Source organism: Eptesicus fuscus, chromosome 9 (genome assembly GCF_027574615.1).
Source record: "Eptesicus fuscus isolate TK198812 chromosome 9, DD_ASM_mEF_20220401, whole genome shotgun sequence".
NCBI classification, from domain to species: Eukaryota; Metazoa; Chordata; class Mammalia; order Chiroptera; family Vespertilionidae; genus Eptesicus; species Eptesicus fuscus.
In genome coordinates, this window is record NC_072481.1 from 44,415,692 (window position 1) to 44,441,608 (window position 25,917).

At 37.0% G+C, this 25,917-nt stretch overlaps 2 protein-coding genes across 2 annotated transcripts in view; one reads left to right on the plus strand and one right to left on the minus strand.

Moving 5' to 3' along the window:
* Positions 1-11,372, plus strand: part of ALG6 (ALG6 alpha-1,3-glucosyltransferase) — a 38,276-nt gene extending 26,904 nt beyond the window's left edge. The window contains exons 11-14 of the mRNA XM_054720764.1: positions 3,365-3,435; positions 5,791-5,859; positions 5,961-6,159; positions 10,124-11,372. Of these exons, the coding sequence (XP_054576739.1) occupies positions 3,365-3,435; positions 5,791-5,859; positions 5,961-6,159; positions 10,124-10,321 (537 nt within the window). The 3' untranslated portion in view covers positions 10,322-11,372. The remainder of the gene's footprint in view (positions 1-3,364; positions 3,436-5,790; positions 5,860-5,960; positions 6,160-10,123) is intronic.
* Positions 11,373-15,071: 3,699 nt separating this feature from the next.
* The window catches only part of ITGB3BP (integrin subunit beta 3 binding protein), a 48,917-nt gene continuing 38,071 nt past the window's right edge, over positions 15,072-25,917 (minus strand). The window contains exons 8-9 of the mRNA XM_054720868.1: positions 21,551-21,601; positions 15,072-15,401 (exon numbers count right to left, since the gene is read on the minus strand). Of these exons, the coding sequence (XP_054576843.1) occupies positions 21,552-21,601 (50 nt within the window). The 3' untranslated portion in view covers positions 15,072-15,401; position 21,551. The remainder of the gene's footprint in view (positions 15,402-21,550; positions 21,602-25,917) is intronic.

The window sequence follows — 25,917 nt, forward strand, 5'->3', positions numbered from 1 at the left end:
ATTATGTGATACAGCAGATGGTATTAAGTTCTATTTGGTACAGATTAGGTGCTATGACTGTGCGGGAACAGGAGCTATTACTTGGGGGCAGATGTTAGACAGCCTCTCAGAGCAAGTGGGATTGGAGACGAAGTTTGAAAGCTGGGCAGGATTTGGGATAGGAGGTTATATAGCAGAAGAGAATTCAAGACAGGAGGAAGAGCTTGACGGTATAGAGGTGAGAAACGATAGGGAATGCTCTGGGAACAGCTATTGAACATTGAAATGTGTGTGTGTGTGTGTGTGTGTGTGTGTGTGTGTGTGTGTGTGTGTGTAGAGGATATAGTGAGAGAGCAGAATCAAAAAGGATCAAATTGTATAAGAGCTTGAATGTCAGGTTGAATAAGTTGGAGTTGGATTTGTGTGCAAGTGGAGCCAGAAAACGATTCCTAAGCAGGGGAGGGGACAGATATCTGTTGTAGAAAGATGACTTGTGTCAGTTTGAAGGTGCATTGGTTCTATTTCCTACAGTTTAGGGTTTCTCTGAGTGGGTTTACAAATCCCTCCAGGTTGTATTTCTGTGGCACTTTTACAATTTTGTTCCTGTGTTCATGGGCCTATAAAATGACATTTAAAAAATATCTTTTAATATGTCCAGAAAATTTGGTTTATGAAAACAGTAAGTCAGTAGACTTTAGAAGGGCACAACATTTTAGGAATTAGGGTTTCGATTCCGGGACTGCCACGCACTTACATTGCATTCTAAAAAACAAGCCATAACATAGCATACTGCTGAAATACTTCAAAAGTGCCTATCAGTACCACAATGTAAGAAAGATAGTTTCACGTTCTTCTTCTCTTTTGATTACCTTTTTATTGACGTTTTCTGTTGTTTGATTCTGTGAATGAACTCTGAGCACACTGAGTCATCTACGGTTAATATTCTATAGGACTTTTAGAATAGAGGGATAATGCTCCAATGTCTTCAATAGGCCTAACTTGAAATATTTGCAAGCTTATATCAGATTAGGCTATTTCTCTGGGAAATAGCATGCTAAATAAAGGTATATTTCAAAGATAATGGAATGCAATTTCAGAGTTTGAGTAACTGTGGCAGCGCTAGAGATGATTACTTTCAGGGATTATAAGCCAGAAAAAACATTTTCTCTCTCTGAGTTTCCTAATTTTATTCTGTTTTAATACAAGCCACTGTGTTTAAAAAACAAGAGAAAAAGACATATTAATGACTTTGGTTATTTTATTTTTGTTGGTAAAGTTTTGAATTCTTATTGAATACTTCTAAGAGCTTTAAAAATATTTCCCATTTTAATTTCTTTAAAGTGTTTTCCTTTGCATGAAGATTGAATTATTCTCAAGTCAATTCTCCATATAAGTCTGTAATTGAGGTAATTGATGGTATGAATACTAATATATTTGTAGCAGCAAAATGACTTATATTTAATTCATTCAAGTAGTACTTATTGAGTGCTCGCTAATGTGTCCAGTCCTTTTTAAGGAACTGGCATGTGAGGGAATGACAGCGAACATCCCCGCTCTCTTAATTCTGGCAGAAGAGCTACAATAAACAAAATAAATCAGTTACCAAGAAAATATCTGGGAGTCGTGAAGACTATGAAGAAAATAGTGTTATGCGAAAAGACTGCGGATGGGCTTGGTTAGGGGGCACTACTTCAGATTGAATATGGGAAGGCTGTTCTCGAGAAGTGACATTGAACCTAGAACTGAGTGGTCGACCAGAAAGAGCCAATCACAAGAAGATCTGGGCTCTGATTTGATAAAAGCAACTGTTTCCTTATGGCAGGAACACGTTGGCACAATTGAGGCTTAAAGGTACAGGTCTGAAGTGCTAGTGTGAAGTGCGGGAGGAAGACTGCAGTAGACTGGAAGAGGAAGGCAGGACCCAGATGACGCAGAAGGGAGGCAATTGAAGGAATCCTATATAATAAAAGGCTAATTTGGTCGTTCCCAAATGGTGGGAACGACCCGTTGCATGATGCGCACTGACCACCAGGGGGCAGATGCTCAATGCAGGAGCTGCCCCCTGGTAGTCAGTGCGCTCTCACAGGGGGAGCGCCACTCAGCCAGAAGCTGGGCTTGTGGTTGGTGAGTGCGGTGGCGGGAGCCTCTGCCGCCTCCACAGCAGTCGGACATCCCCCAAGGGCTCCTGGACTGCAAGAGGGCGCAGGCCGGGCTGAGGGATTTCGTGCACTGGGCCTCTAGTTTAAATATAAGGAGGTTTATGTGAACAGGCATGGTGGCTGACTGGAGAATGGATTGGAAGGAGGCAAGAGTGTTACCAATTAGGAGGTATTGCAGTAGTCCAGGAAGTCCAGGAGGAAGATGGGGGTGGCTCAGACCACTCTTCTATCACCGTCAGCAGAGGGAAGGAGAGAAGTGGGTGGGTATTACACTTAGGAGGTGGTGTACAAAGGATTTGCTGATGGATTGGATGTGTAGCATGTGCAAGGTAGTGACCACATTTTTTTACTTGAACAACTACATTTGGATGTATACTGATGTCTGATATTCAGAATATAAACTTCTGAAAATGGGTCTATGTAATTTTTTATTTAAAACCCCAAATAGCAAATGATTACTTTATAAAACATTTATTGTTATTGAAAAGCACATTTTATTTTAAAATTAAATTGATTGTGGTGCCATTGGTTAATAACATTCTATAATTTTCAGGTGTACGTTATAATTCAACATTTGTGTACACTAACTATAGTGTGCTCACCACGCAAAATCTAGTTTCCTTCTGTTACCATGTATCTGACTCCCTTTACCCAGTTCCCCCTCCTCCCACCCCCTTTCCCACTGGTAACCACCATTCTGTTGTCTGTATCTATGTTTTTGTTTTGTTAGTTCATTTTGTCTTATATTCCACATATGAATGAAGTCATATGTATATATGAATGAAATTATTATGAAACACTTAATATATTTTATTGAAATGCATGTTTTAGAAACACTGAACTAGATTTGTTTTGCCAATTTTAGATTTTGACCTTCTTTTCCTTCATGCTTTTTAATTTAAGTTGTCAGAGATTGCAAGGGGGGATTAAGGCATGATTGTTGTATCTGAAGGGCTTAGTAGTTTTGTTTATTAATAACTGAGTCTCAATGAACTTAATATATGGTTAAGTATAATGTTGTAATAAGTTTTCTCAAAAATATGTTGATTATATATTTTAATGAAATATTATGCATATTAGTGCTATGTACATATTTTCCTTCTAGATAAAAGCCACATTAAACTTTAAGGTTTTACTTGAAATGATTTTTATCCAGATTCATAATTAAATTGCAATTATATTTTGTAAGCTGTTATACTTCATTTTCCTTCTTTTTTTTCTTAAAGGTTACCTGTGCACTATCATTCTTTTTATTTTCTTTCCAAGTACATGAAAAGTCCATTCTCTTAGTATCATTGTAAGTAAAAATGTTTCAAGTGTTTAATTAATTATTATTCTATATAATAAAAGCGTAATATGCAAATCAACCGAACAGCCGGTCACTATGACGTGCACTGACTACCAGGGGGCAGATGCTCAATGCAGGAGCTGCCCCCTGGTGGTCAGTGCACTCCCACATGGGGAGCGCCACTCAGCCAGAAGCCGGGCTCACTGCTGGCAAGCACAGAGGTAGTGGCAGGAGCTTTTGCTGCCTCGGCTGCAGGTGGACGATAAGGAGTGAGGGGTCCTGGACTGTGAGAAGGACTCACTCCCCCAGTGCATGAATCTTGTGCACCGGGCCTCTAGTGCAATTATAATATATAAATCAGTGTATTGCATGTAATTACATAAGTGTAAAATACAACTATGCAAATGTTATATAGTTGCATAAAGTTATTTCATAAAATCATACCTTTTTCAGAATGATGATCTTTTACGGTTTTATTTCTTTATATTTTAAACTGAAAATATATCATAGAATTATTACCGACAGACTTATTTCTTTCTATATATATTCTATATGCTAATAAAAAATGTCTTCCAAAAATTGGAGTCTCTTTGTCATCTTTGCCTTTTTCATTTTCATATCTATTCAAAGCCTGTTCTCTCCTTTCACCTCTTTAGGGGCTTTCTTATGTTGCCTCATTTCTATTTCTTTTGTCAAAACCTTTGATTAGACCCTATTGGCAATCTCTAACCAGACTACTTTGTTTTAGGAGCATTATTTTTTTTCCCTGATCTTCAAAGAAATTGGGTGACAATTAGGAGTTTATTATCCCAATATTAAAATAGTATTTGCCTAGAACACATTGGAATATTTGAATCCCAACCCACAAGCACTCTACCCCTCACCCTGTTCGCTAGGTTCCTGTGGAAGATATGTACGGAGTGATCAATGGCAAATGGGAAGTGGAGCTTTGCACTAAAACCTCAGTGCATAGCTTTATAGTAAGCTGGGCTGGCCTATGTGGAAAGCTTCTTTGCTTTGAACAAAACAGTCTCAAATCAGCTTGATTTCATCTTCCAAAGTCTAAACCTGAGTTACCACTATTATATGAGGCTAGTCTCACCCTACACACACATCTCAAGTGCCAAGAACTATGGAGAGGTATTTACTTTCAAATGTATATTTTCCCTAGAATTTCTACCCCATAGAAAGACAGTTCATTCAGTGACCTGTAATCTGACCATTCAGATTAGCTCTTGGGCCCCGAATACTAGATAATACTTGTAAGAGTTTTTTCAATTACTTAACAATACCAGATATTATTTCAATTACACATAAGAAAAAAAGTTAAATTAACCATTTATTCAATGACATACAGTGAGTCGGTGGCAGAGGTGAGACTGGGACTCTGGTTTTCTGATCAGCCCCCCCTTTTTTTTCAGTATGTTTTCATTGATTTCAGAGAGAGGACGGGGGAGGGGGAGAGAGAGAGAAACACTAATGATGAGAGAGAATCATTGATTAGCTGCCTCCTGCACACCCCCTACTGGGGATTGGGGCACAACCTGGCATGTGCCCTGACTGGGAATCAAACCATGAAATCCTGGTTCATAGGTTGATGCTCAACCACTGAGCCATGCCGGCCAGGTCCCTTCTTGAGCATTATTGCCACAGTTCAATCCAGAGGTAATGGGTCTAGAGGTTGGTGGTAAGGAGGTCACAGAATTTGCACTTATGACCCTAAACCACTCTTTGTTAAAGTCAGTGGCTCCATTTCTTGGCATTACACTTCCTGTTCCTATACTATTGCTCTTTTCATGTAGCCTCTTCCTATTGATCCCCCCACTCTCTTTTCTTTTATTCTACAGTCATACACTTGTTTCCCTTTATAGTTCTACTCTGCCTCTGTTGTCCTCTCTTCAGTGGCAGATGATCCTATTACAACTAGTTTTAAGCCGAGTAACATGTAAAAAGGAAGATCATAAGAAAGAAGTATGAAAACCACTATTCTGGGAATTCATATTTACCAAATATGATGAAATATATATGAAGCAGCTCTCTTTCTCTGTTTAGATTGGTTTTTCTGATTCTTTTTTTAAAACTACTTTTGTATGATAAATATCCCACCAGTGGACTGAGTTCTGGAAGCACTTTTCCAGTTATTATGAGGAGTTGACACCTTCTCTGTATTTTGACTAATTTAATTTGGGTTGATGGTTATAAAAAAGTATCAGTAGTCCATATGAAGACCTTGATGGCTGTTTTAAGTTTTTGGTTTTTTAGCTACCCTGAAAATAAGACAAAAAAATGTCTTTATATTTTTTACAAGTAAGAGTTGAAATTATATTCTATAAGATTAAATTATTTTTTTCTTTATCATTTTAGACCTGTCTGCTTAGTTTTAAGTGAAATTCCTTTTATGTCTACTTGGTTTTTACTTGTGTCGACATTTAGGTGAGTCAAACCAATTTCCATATAATATTTTCAGTATAGTTCTTATAAACTCACTTAAAATGTTTTTACAAAGTGATTATGGTTTTTATTTTCCCTTATAGTATGCTACCTCTTTTACTGAAGGATGACCTTCTAATGCCCACAATTGTGACAGTGATGGCATTTTTTATAGCTTGTGCAACGTCCTTTTCAATATTTGAAAAGACTTCAGAAGAAGAACTACAGTTGAAATCCTTTTCCATTTCTGTTAGGAAATATCTTCCATGTTTTACATTTCTTCCCAGAGTTATCCAACATTTGGTAAGTTGTTTTTTAAGGAATGGTTCTTAGCTTATGCCGGTACCACACTGTCTCATTTACTATAGCTTCGTAGTTTTAAAATTGAACACATGGGTCCTCCAACTTTGTTCTTCTTTTTCAAGATTGTTTTAGCTTTCTATGTCCCTATTCTATTTTCATATTATTCTTAGAATCAGTTCATTAATTTCTCTAAAAGCCCAGCTGAGATTTTGAGAGGGATTGCTTTGAATCTATATATTAATTTATGGAGCATTACCATCTTAAGATTTTTGCCATCCAAACCCATGGACATAGGGTGTGCTTCCATTTATTTAGATATTCTTTAATTTCCTTCAACAATGTTCTATAGTTTTCAGTGTACAAGTTTTACACATCTTTTGTTAAATTTATTTCTAAATACTTTATTCTTCATGATGCCTTGTCAATAGAATTTTCTTAATTTCATTTTCATAATGTTCATTGTTACTGTATACAAATACAATTTACTTTTTTTATAATGAACTTGTATTCTGTGCTATAAATTTTTAGTGGATTTCTTATGATTTTCTATATACAAGATCATGCCATCTGCAAATCGTGATAGTTTTACCTCTTCTTTTCCAATCTGGATGTCTTTTAATTTCCTTGCTTATAAAGTACCCTAACTAGAATTTCTGGTACAGTGTTCAATACAGTGGCAAGAGTAGACATCTCTTCTTCCTGATTTTAAGGGGAAAGCATTTAGTCTTCCTACATTAATTATGATGTTAGCTGTGGTTTTTTTTTTTTAAATAAATGGCCTTTATTTGGTTAGGAAGTTCTTGGAAGTTCTTCTATTCCTAGTTGAATGTTTTTATCATGAAAAGGTATTGATTTTGTCATCTGCTTTTCGTTTATCTAATGATATGGTCATGTGATTTCCCCCCTTTATTCTATTAATGTGATACTTTACATTAATTTTTGTATATTGAACTAGCCTTGCATTCTTGGGATAAGTCCCACTAAATCATGATGTATAACCCTTTTAAAAAAATTATTGAATTTTTAAATTTTTTTTTTTTTTGAGAAAGGGAGAGAGAGAAGAAGAGAGAGATAAAGGTTAAGAGAAACATGGATGTGAGAGAGAAACATAGATTGGTTCCCTCTTGCATGCAGGTTTGATCCCGGACTGGGGATCAAACTTGCAAACTGGGTGTGTCCTGACCAGGAATCAAACCCACCGCCTTTTGGTGTATGGGACGATGCTCCAACTTAGCCACACTGGTGAGGGCGATGTACAATCCTATTTATATGCCACTGGTTTGGGTTTACCAGTATTTTATAGAAGACTTTTGCTCCTATATTCATAAGGGATATTGATCTGTAGTTTTCTTTTCCTGCGATGTCTTTTTCTGGTTTTGCTTTTATTTTTATGTACAGTAAGCAGTGATGTCCTTTTTTCACTCCAGATTTGGGGAATTTGTACCTTTTTTAAATATAAATATATTTTTATTGATTTTAGAGAGAAGGGAGAGGGGGAGAGAGAAACATCAATGATGAGAGAGAATCATTGAATAGCTGCCTCCTGCACGTCCCCTACTGGAGATGTAGCCCACAACCCGGGTAAGTGTCCTGACAGGGAATCGAACTGTGACCTCCTGATTCATAGGTTGATGCTCTACCACTGAGCCACGTGGGCTGGACTATTTCAGTATTTTTAAATATACTAACTTTTATGTTAATTTCTGCTTAATTTTTGAAGGGCACTTTTGCTAGAAAAATTGTCTTTTTCTTTTAGCAACTTGAATGTCATCCATCCCAGTGCCTTGTGGCCTCCATGTTTTCTGATGAGAAGTCAACCATTAATCTTATTGAAGATAGCTTTTACCTGTATTTTAGTTTTAGATGCTTATTAGATATCCAAGTGGAGATAGTAAGGAGCACTTGGATATAGGCATCTGGAGTTTAGGGGAGAAGTCTGGGCTGGAGACAGTAATCTGAGTCTTGGCATATAAATAATAAAGTTATGTCACTGAATGAGGTCACCAAAGGTGTGAGTATAGATTAAAAAGACTAAGTACTGAGCCCTGGGATAGTACAATTCTTAGAAATAGGGGACATGAGAAGGAACTAGCAAAGTTGCTGAGAAGGATTAACTAGTTGGAAGAAATTAGGGGAGTGTGGTGTCATGGAAGCCAAGTGTTTCAAGGATATGGGAGTGTTGTGCTATTTCAGATGCTGCTGGGAGATCAAATAAGGCAACAAGAACAACATTGGATTTCGTACAGTGGAGGTTATCGTGGATCTTTGACCAGGGCAGTTTCATTGGAGTGACTGGGGTGAAAGCCTAACTGGTGTGGGTTCACTAATGAATGGAAGACTTGGATGCAGCAAGTTCTTTTGGGAAACGTTTCTGTAAATAGGAGCAGACAATGGGGTTAATAGATGGAGTTGGTTTAAAAAAGGGAGGAACTTTAGCATGTCTTTTAATACTGATTCAAGTTCATATTATCATGACATTTTAGTCAGTCCCATATTTCTTAAGCTTATTTATTTTTATTTTGAAAGCACGTTTATTAAACCTGGGAACAATGAAACAAAGGAGAAGCAACAGGAGAGAGCCTAGGCGGGGCTGTTGTCAGCTCACTGGAGTCAGAGAAAAGGGGCCTTGGGAGAAGGTTCAGGGGATTAGCCCAGGATGAGGGGCCATTGCCCATTGCTCCCCTGGTTGCAAGTCTTGTGGGGTCTCTTAATGTTTAGGAGATGCACGCCTGTGGGGGAAGAAGAGGGGAAGGGAAAGGCACTGTGTGCTCATGTGCTTTTAAGTTCAACTTGATGATTTCAATTCAGAAATTTTCACTCCCCGCACGACTGACTCAGGGATTTTCCCTTTGGAGGATACTTGCACCCTGTTTGTAAGTCTTTTTGGCTCCCATCCTTCCCACTCTTCCATCTGGAATGATCATTGCATTACTCTCTATTCAGGTCTTACCAATCCCATCATAATATAGCCATTAAAGCATCTCTTAGGGTTCTGTTTACATCCCACCTCCTTCATGGAAGTCAATGACTACGGTTTCTTACTGCTTGCTTTCTACATTCCCTTAAGCAGCTTCTGTGTATTTATGTACTATGCTAGGGATAAAAGAAATAAGATTTGGCTCGTCCTTGTCTTAAAGGAGTTCATAGTCTAGAGCTAAACTGTCCAGCACAGTAGCCACTAGACACATGTGGAAATTTAAACTTAGCAAAATTAAATACAATAAAGAATTTAGCTCCTCACCTGCAGCAGGCACACTTCAAATGCTCAGCAGTCACATGTGGTTAGCCCCTACTTGTTCGAAGTACGCAGACATAGCACATTTCCATCATTGCAGAAGTTCTGTTCAGTGCTCCGGTCTCAAGAAAACTGACTGCTACATAATTACAATGAATGCAGTAATTATTTTTACTCTTCATTTTTGCATTTATTAAAATGTGACCATGTGATTTTATTTAACTAGTTCATGCATTTCCCCTAATTAAATGGAAAACTCTTTGAGACCAGAGGGCATTTTCTTGCATGTGTTCCACCATGCTTACTACAGCACTAGCTCATTGAAAGTGTAGTGAACATGAAATACAATTTTCCATTTGCCATGGATAACTTTTTCCATGAATGGGTTCTTAGATTAGCTTAGAATTTTATATCCTATAAGGACTTAGGGTCGTGGAGCATGCTGTGAATTTAACCCGGATGGGCAATTATGTCCCAGGTAACTTTCTTCAGTGCCTGGGTGGTATGAAATATGACAGGGGTTCTTAGACTTTCCCTATGCATTGGAATCACTTGAAGAACTTTAAAAATAACCTCAGCTGATCCTAACTTGCAATCTAGGTTGAGATCCACCATAAAGAGATTGTACCCCCCAACCCTGCCCTTCAATTCTACTGATTTACAGCTGCAAATTAGTGTTACATTAAAATTTCTTTTACATTACTTAATTATACGTCTTTCTCCTTACAGTTTCTTATGTCAGTAATCACTATGGTCCTTCTGACATTGATGACTGTAACGCTGGATCCTCCTCAGAAATTCCCGGACTTATTTTCTGTTTTGGTGTGTTTTGTATCCTGCTTGAAATTCCTGTTCTTCTTGGTTTACTTTAACATTATAATCATGTGGGATTCCAAAAGTAGAAGAAATCAGAAGAAAACCGACTAGCTCTATCGCCAAATGTGAAAATGTTAACAGTGCTAAAAAGTTTTGTGAAGTTTTTGTTATGTATAAATAAAAGGATCATTCTGAGTATTATGGAATTATAGGAAACAGTGAAAAGTCATTTTTCTCTACACAAATGAAAGTACTTGGGGACCAAAGCCCAATGGAGGCTTTTATTTTCTATTCACTGGCCAAGACATACTGGAATTTTTTAAAAGATATATTTTATTGATTTTTTACAGAGAGGAAGGAAGAGGGATAGAGAGCTAGAAACATCAATGAGAGAGAAACATCGACCAGCTGCCTCCTGCACACCCCCTACCAGGGATGTGCCCGCAACCAATGTACATGCCCTTGACCGGAATCGAACCCAGGACCTTTCAGTCCGCAGACCGACGCTCTATCCACTGAGCCAAACCGGTTTCAGCTGGAATCTTGTTAATATTCTGTTATTTAAGTGGGAAAACAAAAAATGCCCTTCATCCCAGTATTTATTTAGAAAATGTACTCTATAATTTGTCTTGAAAAAAATCTACAAATACAGCAAGTTTAATGGAGGAATTTAGCGCTCCCCGCCCTCCCTTTTTAAAAGGAAATTCCTAATTTTGTTATTTAAATGTAATTTTCTTGCCCTGGCCGGGTAGCTCAGTTGGTTAGTGTCATCCCAGTATACCAAGGTTGTGGGTTCGATTCCCAATCAGGGCACATATAAGAATCAACTTGTGAATGCATAAATAAGTGGAACAACAAGTTGATGTTTCTCTTTTCCCCTTCACCTCTTTTTAAAATAAATAAATATTAAAAAAAGTTTTCTTTACATTTTAGAATGCAAGTAATGTGTATTTCATTCTTCACATGTGCAAATTTGAATTTTTTTTAACAAGGCAGGAAGAGTAAACTGTTATTTATTTCCAAGAATGTTCATTTACTTGAATGTAATTAAACAATGAATTTTCCTGAATTTAAGTCTAAGTGGTTTGAGTGAAGTCTTTTTATTTCTCATGAGCACTAGGTTCTAAGCTTTGAGGATCACTTTAAGTTAAATGCTCTAATGCAGAATTTTATCCTTCTGTTATTTTTTAACACTAGAGGCCTGGTGCATGAATTCGTGCATGGGTGGGGTCCCCAGGGAGGGCTGGGACACGATCAGCCCTCCAGGTGGGTGGTGGGATGCCTTTGCCGACCCGAGATCCGGATCCGTCCTGCTGACATTCGCACCAGTTGTTGGGAGCCACCTGGCAGCCGCTTTTATATCCTTTCTTCCTTGCGGAGCATCTAGGGAGGGGAAGCAGCCGCTGTGCCCAAGGCTGACTTCCAGGAGGCTGGCGCTGTCAGGATTGTGCTGGCGGCTTTGGTATGTTCATGCCTGGCCCATTCTCCAGAGATTGGACCAGCAGGACTACTGAGAGAGTGAGTGGCTGCCACTGGGCTGGTGGGCCCCAGGGATGGGTTGGTCGGCTGAGCGGCACTCCCACTCTGGGAGTGCACTGACCACCAGGGGGCAGCTCCTGCATTGAGTGTCTGCCCCCTGGTGGTCAGTGTGTGTCATAGCAACCGGTCGACTGGTCATTCAGGCTTTTATATATATATAGATGGTTCAAGGTTACCAGTGCCATGAGCATTGGCTTCTATCATGCTTCATGTTAACTTGGCCTTGTTATTACTGTATCACTTTATATTAGCAGAAGCCCATATTTACTCTAATATTCAATTGGTAAAAATAATGTATTATATCCATGTTGGAGTTTCTCATGTAAAGATGTGTCTTCTTTATCTGTGATAAAAATAAAACAATCACTATCCCATTAAAAAATATATACATACTTTAATCCTCACCCAAGGATATTTTTCCATTTCCATTGCTTTTCATAGTGAAAGGCGGGGGGGCGGGGGGGAGAGAGAGGGAGAGGGAGAGAGTTGAATTGGGTGCCTCTCACACGAGCCCTGACAGGTGCTGGGGATTGAAGCTGCAACCCAGGTACATGCTCTTGACTGGGAATTGAACGAATCCACAACCCTTTGGTCCATGGGCCAACACTTTAACCACTTAGCAACACTGGCCAGGGCCCCCCAACATACATTTTTAATGAATATATCTATTACTTAAGACAGAATGAAAGCAAATTAGCTAAGTGGTGGTGTATTTTAAAACAATGCAAGCATAAAGAAAATCTGGTTTTTGACATGGACAACCACAGGCTGTTGCAAGAAGGTATGTGTCTCTCAGTCTGATAAAGGGAGTGGGTTTAGACAAAGCGAAAATCAAGAAGTATTTCTTTCTCAAAGTAAATGTGCATAAAGACTCAAAGGGCAGGTCCGCAGAGGAAAGCAGCCTTGAATCGCTGCCGAATCAGCAGGAACATCGCTGTCCATGGGCACCATCTGTAATCAGTGTGCCCAAATGTCAGCATCTTGGCTGGCTGGTGTAGTCTTACTTTTTTATTTTTTGTAATAGTGTACTTGTGTTAGCACAGGATGTTGATTTAAGTCAATGATGAGGGAATTCTAACTTCTGAATAACTGGAACAGAGAAATGTTATTTGAAAATAAAAGTAGTATATAAACAGTAAAATAGAATGTGCCCATATTCAAGGTTATCTTGGAGGTAAATTCTGTAAATAAAATATTTTCCAGAGGATTTAATCTAATGTTACTGAATTACATTGTAGCTTTCATGGAGATTTATAACAATTACCTTAAGTCAGATGTCTCATATCTGTTAGAAACCAGTTGAAGAAGAGTCAACTTTGTACTTGGAGAGATTTAAGTTCCAAAATATCAAAAATGTCCAGTGATGAATTAAGATCACAGAAATAGGCAATTCTGTCAGCTACACCCAGGAATATAGTAATGCTTTAATACAAAACATTTAGGTTTTATAAAAATATTAAAGATTTCTCACTTTCTTCACTAATATACCTGTCAAAAATAAACCCTTCTAAGTTATTTTCAACTTCATTTTAGAAGGAAGGGCTGTTTCTGAGAAATGCAGTTTTCTCTGTTGCTTCTTAAAATGAAGAGAATAGGGTGTATGTTCATGTATCAGATATGAGGCACACGAAGTCATTTTCCCTTGAGCCCATAGGGAGGGGAGAAAAATCCCCGATGTAGCATTCTGTCCAAATGATAAACCACAACCAAGTGAGTGAAACATTCACAAAAGTCAAGGCAGCCCAAGGAGCCTCTCTGTTCAATAGAAACAGAGTAAGAGATGGATAGGATGCAACTAAATAATGGTTGGAGTAACAATGGTTTCAAATCTCAATTGGTCTTTTTTCTGTTATGTTCACTGGAAAATCAGGGCCAAGTGTATCCACCCCCCACCCCCATATAAACATTAGTTTTGTGTGTGGATCTTTCTGCTTTGTCCTTCATGTGGCCTCCAAGGGTGATAAAGCGAGAGTCATCTGATCTACAATGAAGAGAACTGAGAAATGATTCTTAGCAGACCCAGCTGTTCTGAAAGGCAAAAGCTTAGTATATCAAGAGGTCAGATATACAGTAACTGATTTAATAGCATTAAGCACATACCTACATAACTTGGATTACATATGAAACCAATCTATTTCTTAACTCTTTCCTTACTAAAGTAGGTTTCTTTATATTGTTTTGGCTTACATTCTAAGGTTTTCAATGCTAGAACGCAAAGGAATGATCCTTTTTGGTATATTTTAGGTAATGTTCTATAAGGGCCGTGTCACAAAGTGTTCTTAATATTTAGCAGACTGATTATCTCAAAAATCTTATTTAAATAGTACCAAGACATTAGAGAAGGCAATTAGGCTTAACTGGACTACTGTTTAGTATTTGTCATTTAAATTAATAGTTTTTTTTTTTTAATTATTTTCATTTTAAGAGTTGAATTTTAAATTTCTCTAAATGGTAATTATTTTCAACCTTAATTTGTTAAATTTTAAGATGTTCAAATAGTATTTTTATTTTTATGATACACCGAATTAAATGACATAATATCCTATACAAATTTTGTTAAGATTTAGGTCAGGCCAAAACCGGTTTGGCTCAGTGGATAGAGTGTCGGCCTGCGGACTGAAAGGTCCCAGGTTCGATTCCGGTTGGGGGCATGTACCTTAGTTGCAGGCACATCCCCAGTAGGGGGTGTGCAGGAGGCAGCTGGTCAGTGATTCTCTCTCATCGATGTTTCTAACTCTCTATCCCTCTCTCTTCCTCTCTGTAAAAAATCAATAAAATATATTAAAAAAAAGAAAAGATTTAGGTCAAGTTACCAAGGAGTAACATTTATCCCCTGTAGGGAAATCATGTTATCAAGTTATAACATAGTCTGTGATTCCTCTTCCCCTTTATTTTGTGACACAAACATGATGATATAAAACAACACCATAGAGAAACAGAATTAATGCTTCAAAATAATTTGGAGGGGATCACATATTGCCCCATAAGAAAATTCTCTTCTTTAAATTCAGTAATTTGTATAGTTCAGTTTAAAAACAACTTCATATTTAAATGTCTATTAAAAATATATCTGGTATTTTATAAAAAGTGTGAAAATTTTGAAAATATTTTTTTCTCTACAACAGAAATAACTATAGAGTATAATAAAAATTCACCCCTGAGATAAAAGCTACATAATAAACTTCTGGATAAATTTTTAAAGTTTTAAAAAGAATCTAATTAATACACATCTGGGTCTTTAAATGGAACAACTGGTACCTAATTCTACTCACCATTAGATTTAATGAGTTTTAAAATATACAGCTCTACCAAAGGTGCCATTTTCATAAATGCTTTATTAAATCTATCCACAAATGCTAAAAGTATACAGAAGCATACATGATATAGAATAAAAGTCAAGATACTTGCCTACATGTTGGCTTATTCATTAAACAGTCAAGAAGAAATGTATTATTTACATTGAGATTATCTACTGGTGTGTGTAGAAAGTTTAAATTAGCTGCAAGAAATTTTATCTAGACACGCACCTGCCTAGTGCTGTGATCTGGTATTTACTGGGCAGATTAATTACAAACATTTCTTCTGTTCCTTTAAATATGATCAGGCAGATGCAGAAGTTGGTGTTCAGAGTGAATACACTTCTTCTGAATGCCTACAGGATATAAAAGATGATTATTATTAAATCATCAAGAATTAGTTTCCAAATTAACATGCATCGCGTACATGAGATAAGAAATGATTTAAACACCCATTTATCATATGATTTCATACCTAGTTTAGATACTGGTAATCTCTCATTTGCTTATTTTTGAGCCTTCTAAGCAAAATTCACCTTCAGGAATAATTGTCAATATGACTACTCTGACAATATAGCACTCCTCACTTTATGTGAATATGGATTTTGACATACTTCGGAGAGTGTTCTAAAACTCCAACAGGACCTATCGAAAACATCAACATTTACATGCCTTTTGTCTATGAGCCTTAAGGGCCTTGCAGCAGGTGTTTCCTCCAACAGCTGCCCCCACCCCCAAAAGACAGTATTTACTGACATTCCTATTCACAGTGTGTCCCTCTGGGGACTCCTAGTGGTGGAAGAAGTTTTTGTCTGTTTGGCCTTAGGACCCTTGTGTGAAGGGAAGCTTTTAAAGAAAGCGGTCATTGGCAACTGATGGCATATATTCCCATAGGGCATGTGGACCATTCACTCCTGAAATACCCTGCCTTGATTACATTAGTAGTTATGAAGAAGTAACGCATGATAGGCTGCTATTCTTGAGAGTCTATATATATATTCTTCTTATCCTATAAAAATATCGGTTGCCAATCAACTTTCACCAACTCTGGTTTGAGTGTGGTCTGAACTCCTATAGAAAACTGAAGCACTCTAGCATTCCCTTAATATCCTTATATGTTATTGATACACAGTTATCAGAACTAATGGTAACACTTTAGAAGAAAGGAAGACCAATTTATTAGTTACTATGGGGGAGGCACTACTTATTTTGTACCATACCACAGGTACATGTTATCAGTCCCATTTTATAATTAAGGTTTAGCGGAAGCAAGTATCTTATTTAAGGCCACACAGCTAAGTAGGTAACAGAGCTGGTGCTGGACATTTAATCCAAACCCTGTTCTCTATGGCAATGCCAGTGCCTTTAAAGACGTTTCATCAGCTGATCATGGCTACTAAGAAAATTGTGTTGAGAAAGATTCTGAGGCCAAATTCAGGATCCAGCAAAAATACATACTTTGATCAATGTGAGGTTTGTTGTAGCACAAGAGGTATGGAGTAGCACTATGTTATCTCTACACTGCCATACTGGTTCTAGAAAGGAATATCTCAGAATACAAATAAAAAGCAACCCAGATACAGTGATGCAGTTTATGAGCAGCATTTTGACAGGATTCATTGTTCATACAGTTATTCTTTCTAAAACATTTTGGATTGCTCCTTCACCGGTCCACTTCTGCCTAATGAATAAAGTCTGAACTCAGTATCCCGGCGGTCACAACTGTCAATGATGGGGCTGGACTCTACCATTCAATTATTCTGCTTTTCTGCCTTTTTGTTCACATTTTCTCTGCCTAGTATGTTTACACAGCCTGTTAAAATTAGTCATTTTTCAAATGCCAAATTCCTAGTAAAGTGCAAAGTTTCCATTACTAGGGTCTGGCTGGCCCTCTGTCAGCCATAATGTAGAGTGGAATAACTAGAATAGACTTTAAAATCATGAACCCTTAGAAGCAACCTCATTAAACCACCCTGAGGTGATCTGTCTGTTGTGTATTCCTATACCACTGCTTATTCTTCTTCATTTGGTACTTGGAGAAGAATGTTTATACTTCTCAGTCTGAAGAGGAAGGAACTTCTGTCAGCTCTTTTGCTCTCTATACCCCATGGAAGTGACACATTTAAATGGTCCAAGTCCAGAACAGTGGCCCACATGTTACTACTAATAGGACATGCTTCTCCTCTATACAACACTCTCCCACTATTTTGTTTTCCTTTTACTGTCTAGTCTCAAGTCCAATGGGTCTTGGTGTCCTAATTTCATGTTGTAGAGACCAGCCCATTCTACCTCCTTTACTGTTGCAGAGGCACATGGACATGGAGTCTATTTCAAAGATCCAGCTTTCTTGTCAGGTTCAGGAGAGCACACAGAGTTCCAGATTTAGACTCAGTGTGGAAGAAAGGAGGTCCCACTTTTGCCTTAGGCACAATCCATATTAGTGACCCCAAGCTTCTACCAGAGAGCCTCCTATATTGGAGATTATCAATTCCTCCACTAATTAAGTTGATACTTTGATCCTCTTTGGACTCAATCCTTTTGTGAATTTGCTATTGCCCAGAACCCTAAAAAGACAAAGGGTCAGAACTTGTAGTACTATCATAGCTTGCCTTATATTATTATTTCATGTATATAACATAAATCTAATATTCTTAGCTTGATTACCAGGTTTCACAAGGTTGACATTATGCATAGTGCTATTTATACTAAGCCTCATACTGTTGTTAATGAAGTTATTTACCCACATTATTTCTAGATAAAGCATCCCAGTGTCCCCTATAATATTATCTCACTAGAGGCCTGGTGCATGAATCGTGCACCAGTGGGGTCCCTCGGCCTGGCTTGCGGGATTGGGCTGAAACCGGCTCTCCAACATCCCCTGAGGGGTACCAGATTGCCAGAGGGCAGCAGACCAGGCCGAGGGACCCCAGTGGTGCATGATCAGGGCCGGGAAGGGATACGGGAGGTTGGCCAGCCTGGGAGGGACTGTGGGAGGGCTCCAGGGCATGTCCAGCCCATCTCACTCAGTCCTGATCAGCCGGACCCCAGCAGCAAGCTAACCTACCGGTTGGAGTGTCTACCCCATGGTGGTCAGTACACATCATAGTGAGTGGTTGAGTGGCCTTAGCATATCATGCTTTGATTGGTTGAACGGACGGCCAGACACTTAGCATATCAGGCTTTTATTATATAGGATTATTTTATAAGACTTCATTTTTTAAAAATCCTCACCCGAGGATATTTTCCCATTTATTATTAGAGAGAGTGGAAGAGAGAGGGAAAGGCAGAGAGAAATATCGATGTGAGAGAAACACATTAATTGGTTGCCTCCTGCACTTGCCCCTACCCCAACCAGGGCCCAGGCCGGGGAGGAGCCTGCAACCGAGGTATGTGCCCTTGACTGGAATGGGACCTGGGACTCTTCAGTCCGCAGGCCAATGCTCTATCACTGAGCCAAACCGGTTAGGGCAAGGCTTCACTTTTTACAGGCTCTGGGAGTGAATATGTATGGGGTGGTTCCCCTGACTGAGGGCAGAAGCTGATGTGCAGACAGAGAAGTTGGCCATAGTGGCACCATGGGTATGATCACTGATAGAGGTTTCCAGGGCACAGGACAAAATCAGATAGTTTAATACCTTCCCTTAGTCATGCCAGTTGGGCAGCTATGACAAATGCACAAAAGAGCAATGAGAACACAGAAGAGAGGAATCTGAGGAAGCCTCCTGTAAGCTGAGTTATAAGCAGGTTTTGAAAGCTGGGCAAAGTTTTGCCTTAGCCGGTTTGGCTCAGTGGATAGAGCTTAGGCCTGTGGACTGAAGGGTCCCAGGTTCTGGTCAGGGCACATACCCAGGTTGCGGGCTTGATACCCAGTGGGGGTGTGTGCAGGAGGCAGACGATCAATGATTCTCTCTCATCATTGATGTTTCTATCTCTTCCAACTTCTCCCTTCCTCTCTGAAATTAATAAAAATATATTTTTAAAAAGCCACTCCTTTAAAAAAAAAAAAAGATGGGCAAAATTTTGACAATGCTGGGGGGAAAGGTATGCCAAATAGAGGAGACAAGAACAATGGTAAAGAAATGAGGAATTTGTCTGGAGAATGGCAAATAATCTGGAGTGACTACGGCACAATGACAAATTGGAAAGGCACGTTGTGGTCCAATCAGGGAGCTTTTAAATTTAGATTTTACATGAATATGGTAGAGTAATATCTTCTAAAGCATAATTTGTCCAGTAGTAGGACAGGCTATATAGGAAAGGGACCAAAGGGCAGAGAGGCAGGTTACAATGAGGATGATGATAATCTGGATGAGAAGTAATGAAGAAATAAACTAGTGTAGTGGGCATGGAAAAGAGAAGTAAACATTTTTGGAAGTGATATGACATGGCAGCAGTTTGGATGTAGGAACAAAAAGAGAGACAGAATTTTGAGGTTTTGAGCCTTAACATTAGATGAACACAAACACTAGGAAGGTAGAAGAAAGAACAGTTGAGGGGGTGATGAAATCAGCATATTTCGGGGACAATGTATAGCAGCTGAGATGTGGGTTTATATCAGGAGAAGGATCACAAATAGATTTGGAAATAATATACACTAAGGTAAGAACTATAGTCAAGGAATGGAGGAGATCATGAAGAAAGTACCCAAAGAGAAAAGAAAACACAGTCAAAGAACCCAGGGAAATACCTCAAAGGTAAGTCAAGTTTCATTTCACTGTTACTTCTCTTTGTTGCTTCCCACAGAAAGGGAAGTTGACTGGTAGGTCAACCTTAATTCTTTCAAGTTTTTTGACAGTACTACTCAAATTAAAGACTCAGAAGAACACCCCTAACATGTAATGATCTTTGCTAGATTCAATGACCACAAAGCTATTCTCAGTTCCTCTAAAGGTCACTAACGAGACTGTCACACACTAAATGTGTTTGTTCACTTGTCCAATGTGTAACTGTGAATATGTATTTATGATTACCATCTAATAGTTCTCTGTTGGATTTCCATAGATCAGAAATTTTATAAAAGATTTAACCCTATAATAACTACAAGTATGCATGTGTACACATATGATATCTTACTCTTTAATAGGATCTAAAATCTTTAACCAGTAGTGAAACCCGACATTCACAGATTACTGCAGTATAGTGGGCAAGAGTACAGACTGGCACCAAACTACACAGGTTGGTATCCTGCCTCTCTCTTAGGTAATTCTGGAACAAGGTACTTAACTTCTTTGTTTCTCAGTTTCCTTACCTATAAAGACAATAACTATATCTACTTCACATAAGTTATTGTGAAGGTTAAATAGGATATCTATGAAGAGCTTATACCAGTACCTGGTATACTGAAAGTACTCAATAAATGTTAGCTGTTATTATAAGCTAATAGAGGCCCAATGCATGAAGATTTGTGCAAGAATAGGCTTTCCTTCCCCGCCTTCACTCTGCCTGGAGCCGCCTTTCCGCCTTCCCACGCTGCCAGAGACCTGGAGCTGCTGGGGTGGTGCAGAATGCCTGCGTCGTCACCATGGCCCACCCCACCCCCGACTGCTCAGTGCCTGTGTATGCAAATTAACCCACCATCTTTGTTGGATTAATTTGCATACTCACTCCTGATTGGCTGGTAGGCGTCACGAAGGTATGGTCAATTTGCATCTTTCTCTTTTATTAGTGTAGATTATTTGTTGTGTACAACAGAACAAACAATTTAATGAATGAAAGTGACATTTACTATATAAGGTGCTTTGCAGATATTTTAAGAAGAGCTAGTTTGTCAGGAAGCTGATACTAATTATTTGAGATACCATTTCCAAAGAAACGTATTTTCAGAATAGAATTATTTCATTTTGCATTGTTTCTAAGAGATAGCAGTCAACATCTGGTTAGCTTCTAGGAAAATTAATACTGATGCCACTAAGTTTGGGATAATGGTAGTTCTTAATGTGAACCTTCAGTTACAGGTATAGTAAACACTAATATCACATCATGACTCATATTGCTTCTAGCTAGCTAAGTTATAATAAGCTATTTGTAAATATGACATATTTTACTTGTATTGCTGAATCCACAGGAACTGTTTTGAAGAAAAGGAACAACTAATTAATATGTAATTAATCAATTTAGCACATTTGCAAATTTATAGACTTGTTATATCTTGTTCAGTCAGATGTGCCCTATAACTCACCTGTCAGTATCTATTTAGATATTTCTACTAAAGGTGCTCAATTAAGGGTCCTCTTTATATTTACTTAGATATCCTCACTCTGAATTAAAGTTAGCCTGGTCAGATCAACAGTGTTTTTTAAAATCAGTCTCTAACTCACAGATTTTGTCAAATTTCCCTCCTACTGTTTATCAGAACAGATTAAATATAATCAACTAAAGCTCCAAAGCACATGGCCCTATTTTCTTTGTAGACAGACAGTACCAAATTTCATGTCAATAAAATGTTTCCATCTGAACAAAGTGAAATTTAACAAGGCTATACTTAATTAGAAAGGTGAAGCATTACCTCAATTTAAAATGGCCTTCAGGAATTCATAGCTGTCAAGATGACGTAACTCTGTATGAAAGAAAAAAGATTTATTTTTTTCAGAAAATAATTCAATGCAAGTTGTCACAGTATATGATGCAGAATAAATGGGGAATCAAAATGAAATGAAAATAAAGAACCCAAACATAAAGTTTTATTTTACATTATAATTAGCAGCGTTGGGGCTATAAATTCCCATTTCAACTGATTTGCCTGACTCTGTTGTTTCAGAATGTATATTTAAAAATTTAGGATGAAAACTGCCAAGGGGTTTATTATTATAATGTATGGTTATGGTTTATTACAATTGTCTTTTGTGCTAGCTTCTATGATTCTTCTCTTGTTCATTAGTGTATAGAAGAGTGCCTGGCTCATAGTAGGTATTCAATAAATGTTGAGTGAATGAGGCATTAAGGAGACAGCAATTTGTAAGTATTTGAAAATATTTTGGTAATTCCTTTAAAAAATTCTTAGAGTGCCCATTTGTTTTTATTCATTCACTGAACATGCACTGTGGACCTTCTATCTGGCTCTATAGTAGGCCATGGGACTACAATATAGAGATGGCTGTTATTTGTTTGCTGAGGAGGAGCCCAGAAAGAGCCCTGTAACCACACAATCACAATACACAACACTGTAACATGATACATTTATAAACATTCAGACAAGTGTTGTAGAAGCCTAAAAGATGAAGCAATTTAGCTAGGAGAGTCTCACAGAGAATGTGGCACCTAAAACTGGCCTTAAAGAATGAGCAGAAGTTTACTAGATGGAGAAGAAAGAAAGAGCAACCCAGGTAGAGAGAGAAGCAGTAGAGAGGCCTGGAGTCCCAATTTGTGAATAGCATGAATTAAAATGACTACTTTCCTCCTATGTGAGGTCTGAGCTGAAGGAAAAAAATCACCTAACACTTACTTATTACATAAGTTCTACTTTAAACTATATAATTAGCTATATAACACTATAAATATCTATTATTACATATGTATTTAAAATATATAAACCACTTAGAGAATTTAACTAACTTTTTTTTGAGGAGCTTTTCTGACTACTCTAAGTTAAAATGGGGAAAAAAAAGTTCACCTGTCAGGTGACATAAAAGCAATTTCTAATAAATGTGCCAGAATAATTTTTCTCCATCTCAAGAACAGTTAGTCTTCAGTCTGTTCATTACTGTCTTTTTATAGTATTTTTATTTAATAAAACCTATTAAGACTACCATACAAATCTCTTTACTTATGCTTTTATCTTTTAGCTGATCAATTTTTATATTGCTGACATCCCTTCTTCACCATTTGCTCATTTAAAAATTCATAGTATGTGAGATATGTCTCTGGAGAAAATGTCTATAAAATTTGTTACAGCTGGCAAATGTGTATGAGTCAGTGATAGCACATGACTAAATGCTTCACAGAAAATAAAATTTGTTTCTGTAGTAAGCAGAACTGTTTAAATGTTATTTATTTTTATGTTTCAAAGAAAATATATTGTGAAGTGCTGCATTGATTTAATACGCAACAATGTCTGTGTACACGCTGTAGAAAGAAAATTTATGAAACCTTTGCACAACTCCTTTAATTGAATTTTCCAAATCTCTCACCACACACAAATAATCAATATCTTCTGCAGAGAAAACCAGTCAGAATTATTACAGTCTTTCGTTTCAATTTTGTTGTCATCAGCACATACAGAGCACCTGGATATTTGTAATGTCTGGTAGCAGGTTATTTATACCTCTTAAACACATAATTGCTATTAAATGAATTCAAGTCTATGGTTTTTTTTTTTGTTGTTTGTTTGTTTTTTTTTTTACTGATTACTTACTTAAAAGATAAAAATTATCATACTTCTAGTATAATAAAAATAAATTTAAATTATGGGGGAAAATTCCTTAAAAGGCTGTAAAAAGTAATAAAGCAGTTTTTCCTTAAATCCTAGACAAATATCAAGTAAGCAGTTGAAACGTATCCCCCAAACAGTGCTAAATACTGTAGAAAAGGGATTATCATTATTATGAGGAAAGGTATAACCCAGGTACAGCTTACATGACAGCTGAACCCTTACAAAGAGCTGAGGACTACAGTTGTACATTAATGGATATTTGTGTGACCAAAACTAGTATCTCCATTTTTTAAAAATCTTCTGATAAACTTAGAATGTTAAAGCACAAAGGGAATTTTTGTTGTTTCTCCTAAAACTCTTAATGTCTAAACATTAAACTTCAGTGCTTTTAAAACTGAAGTATTTGTTCAAAAAAGAATATTCTTTCATTGTTAAGCTATAACAGAAAAAAAATACCCTTTTAGGAGTAAAATTATTTAGCTGATATAATGAATACTTTTTCAAGACTGAGTGGGAAAAAGAACAACATATTTTTAAGTTGAAAAATACTTCAGTGGGTGGTTAGAATGAAAAGGCAATATCAAACTATTTTATAGTCTTAGAACAGAAAAAGTTTAAAATTTGTCCTGTAGAAAAAGTTTAAAATTTGTCCTGTAATTTCTGCTTTAAAATGAGAAAACTTTAAAATCCTATAACTAAGATGAATTTTACAATGTAAGAGACAGTAAGTTAGCTAAAGACAACAGAAACATTATAGTCTGTGCTTTTCTTTTTAAGGCTAGCAATAGAAATGCTGAAATATTTTGTATTACAAACAGCTGAAACAAGCAACTTTTTTGAACAATATAAAGTTCAGATGGTTAACATTTCATTTAAAATATGCATACTACAACCTACACAATTATTCTCAAAAATGATAAAATATGTTTTGGATTGAAGTTAAGTGTCTAGATTTCATATCTTGGCAACAGCTCTATAATTTGCTTACATTCTTTTCAAAAACATTTTGTTTACTGGAAGTAGTAGACACAGACAAACAATGATAGCATTTTCTAATATCTCCAGAAAAAATGAAAATACTAAGTACTATATATAATGCCGTCTATTGACTTAGAGATATTTGTATCAAGTTGTTTTAAGTTGAGGTTGATTATGTAAAGTAAATAAATTTCATGCCTTACCATGTGATGATAATGTGACATTCCGTCTCTATCAACCCATTGAGTGGTCATGTTTTAAATGTTCAGCATAACAAATTAAAAATAATTATGAAAATTCACATCCAAATGAAATAGAAAAAGAACCTTTCATTTCATTATTTTTCTAATAGTCATAAAGCCAATATTATTAAGGAAAGTGAAGTTAGGCTTACTTCCTAAGTAACTTAAAAGAGAAAGAAGCCTTCCTTTGTTTAAGAAATTTGTAGTTAGCAAACTATAAAAAAGAGAGAGTGCATTATACACTCAATCAAGGCATCCCCTGATTTGAAAACTATAAAAATCTCAGTGTACTCTTTTCAATTTTTTTGAATAAGTTATATAAAGTTTTAAGAATCGGTGTCAGATGTCTATTTATTTAAAACATTAGAGTGTTATTTTTACAAGTATACTCCTGTGCCTATAATAAAGACTGCAACTGATGCTAAACAAGCTAGCAATGAAATTTAAAGCATATACAACTAAGGGACCAATTTGAAGAGTTCACTACAGCATTAGTCTTGGAATTCTCCTGGTATTGTCTACTTTAACTATTCTAGGAAAACTTTATAAGAATCTGAAGGACATTCCTCTTCTTTTTTTAAAATATATTTTTATTGATTTCAGAGAGGACTGTAGAGGGAGAGAGAGATAGAAACATCAAGGATGAAAGAAAATCATTGATCGGCTACCTCCTGCACATCCCCTAATGGGGATTGAGCCCACAACCCAGGCATGTTCCCTGACCAGAATAGAACCGTAACCTCCTGGTTCATGGGTCGACGCTCAACCACTTAGCAACACTGGCCAGGCTGAAGGACATTCTTTTGATAATGAAACAAGTATTTGTTTATTCTCATTTCATAATTACCTAATAAAAGAAACCTAACACATATTACAGGGCTGGTTTTTATAATATATATCTCCTAACTATATACTTTTCAAGATTATGAAGATATCCAAAACATTTTTAAATTTAGACAATTCTGGGTGCCAGCATACTAAAAGAAAAAAGTAGAAATTTCTATAAGCTGTTCAAGGCCAGGACCCCAAATAAGAAACATAAAGCAAACTAGTTTGAGATGTTGGACAAAACTAACAAAGTCCTCTTAAAATGAATGTATGAATAGAAGGAGTTTAAAGTTATTAACTTAGCAAAAAATTTACATATATATGTGCATGTGTTGCTGCACATCAACTTTAACCAAAAAAATAAAACAAAACAAAATATGCCACCAAAATAAAAATCCTATATAATAAAAGCCTAATATGCAAATTGTCCCCTTGGGTGGTCAGTATATACTGGAT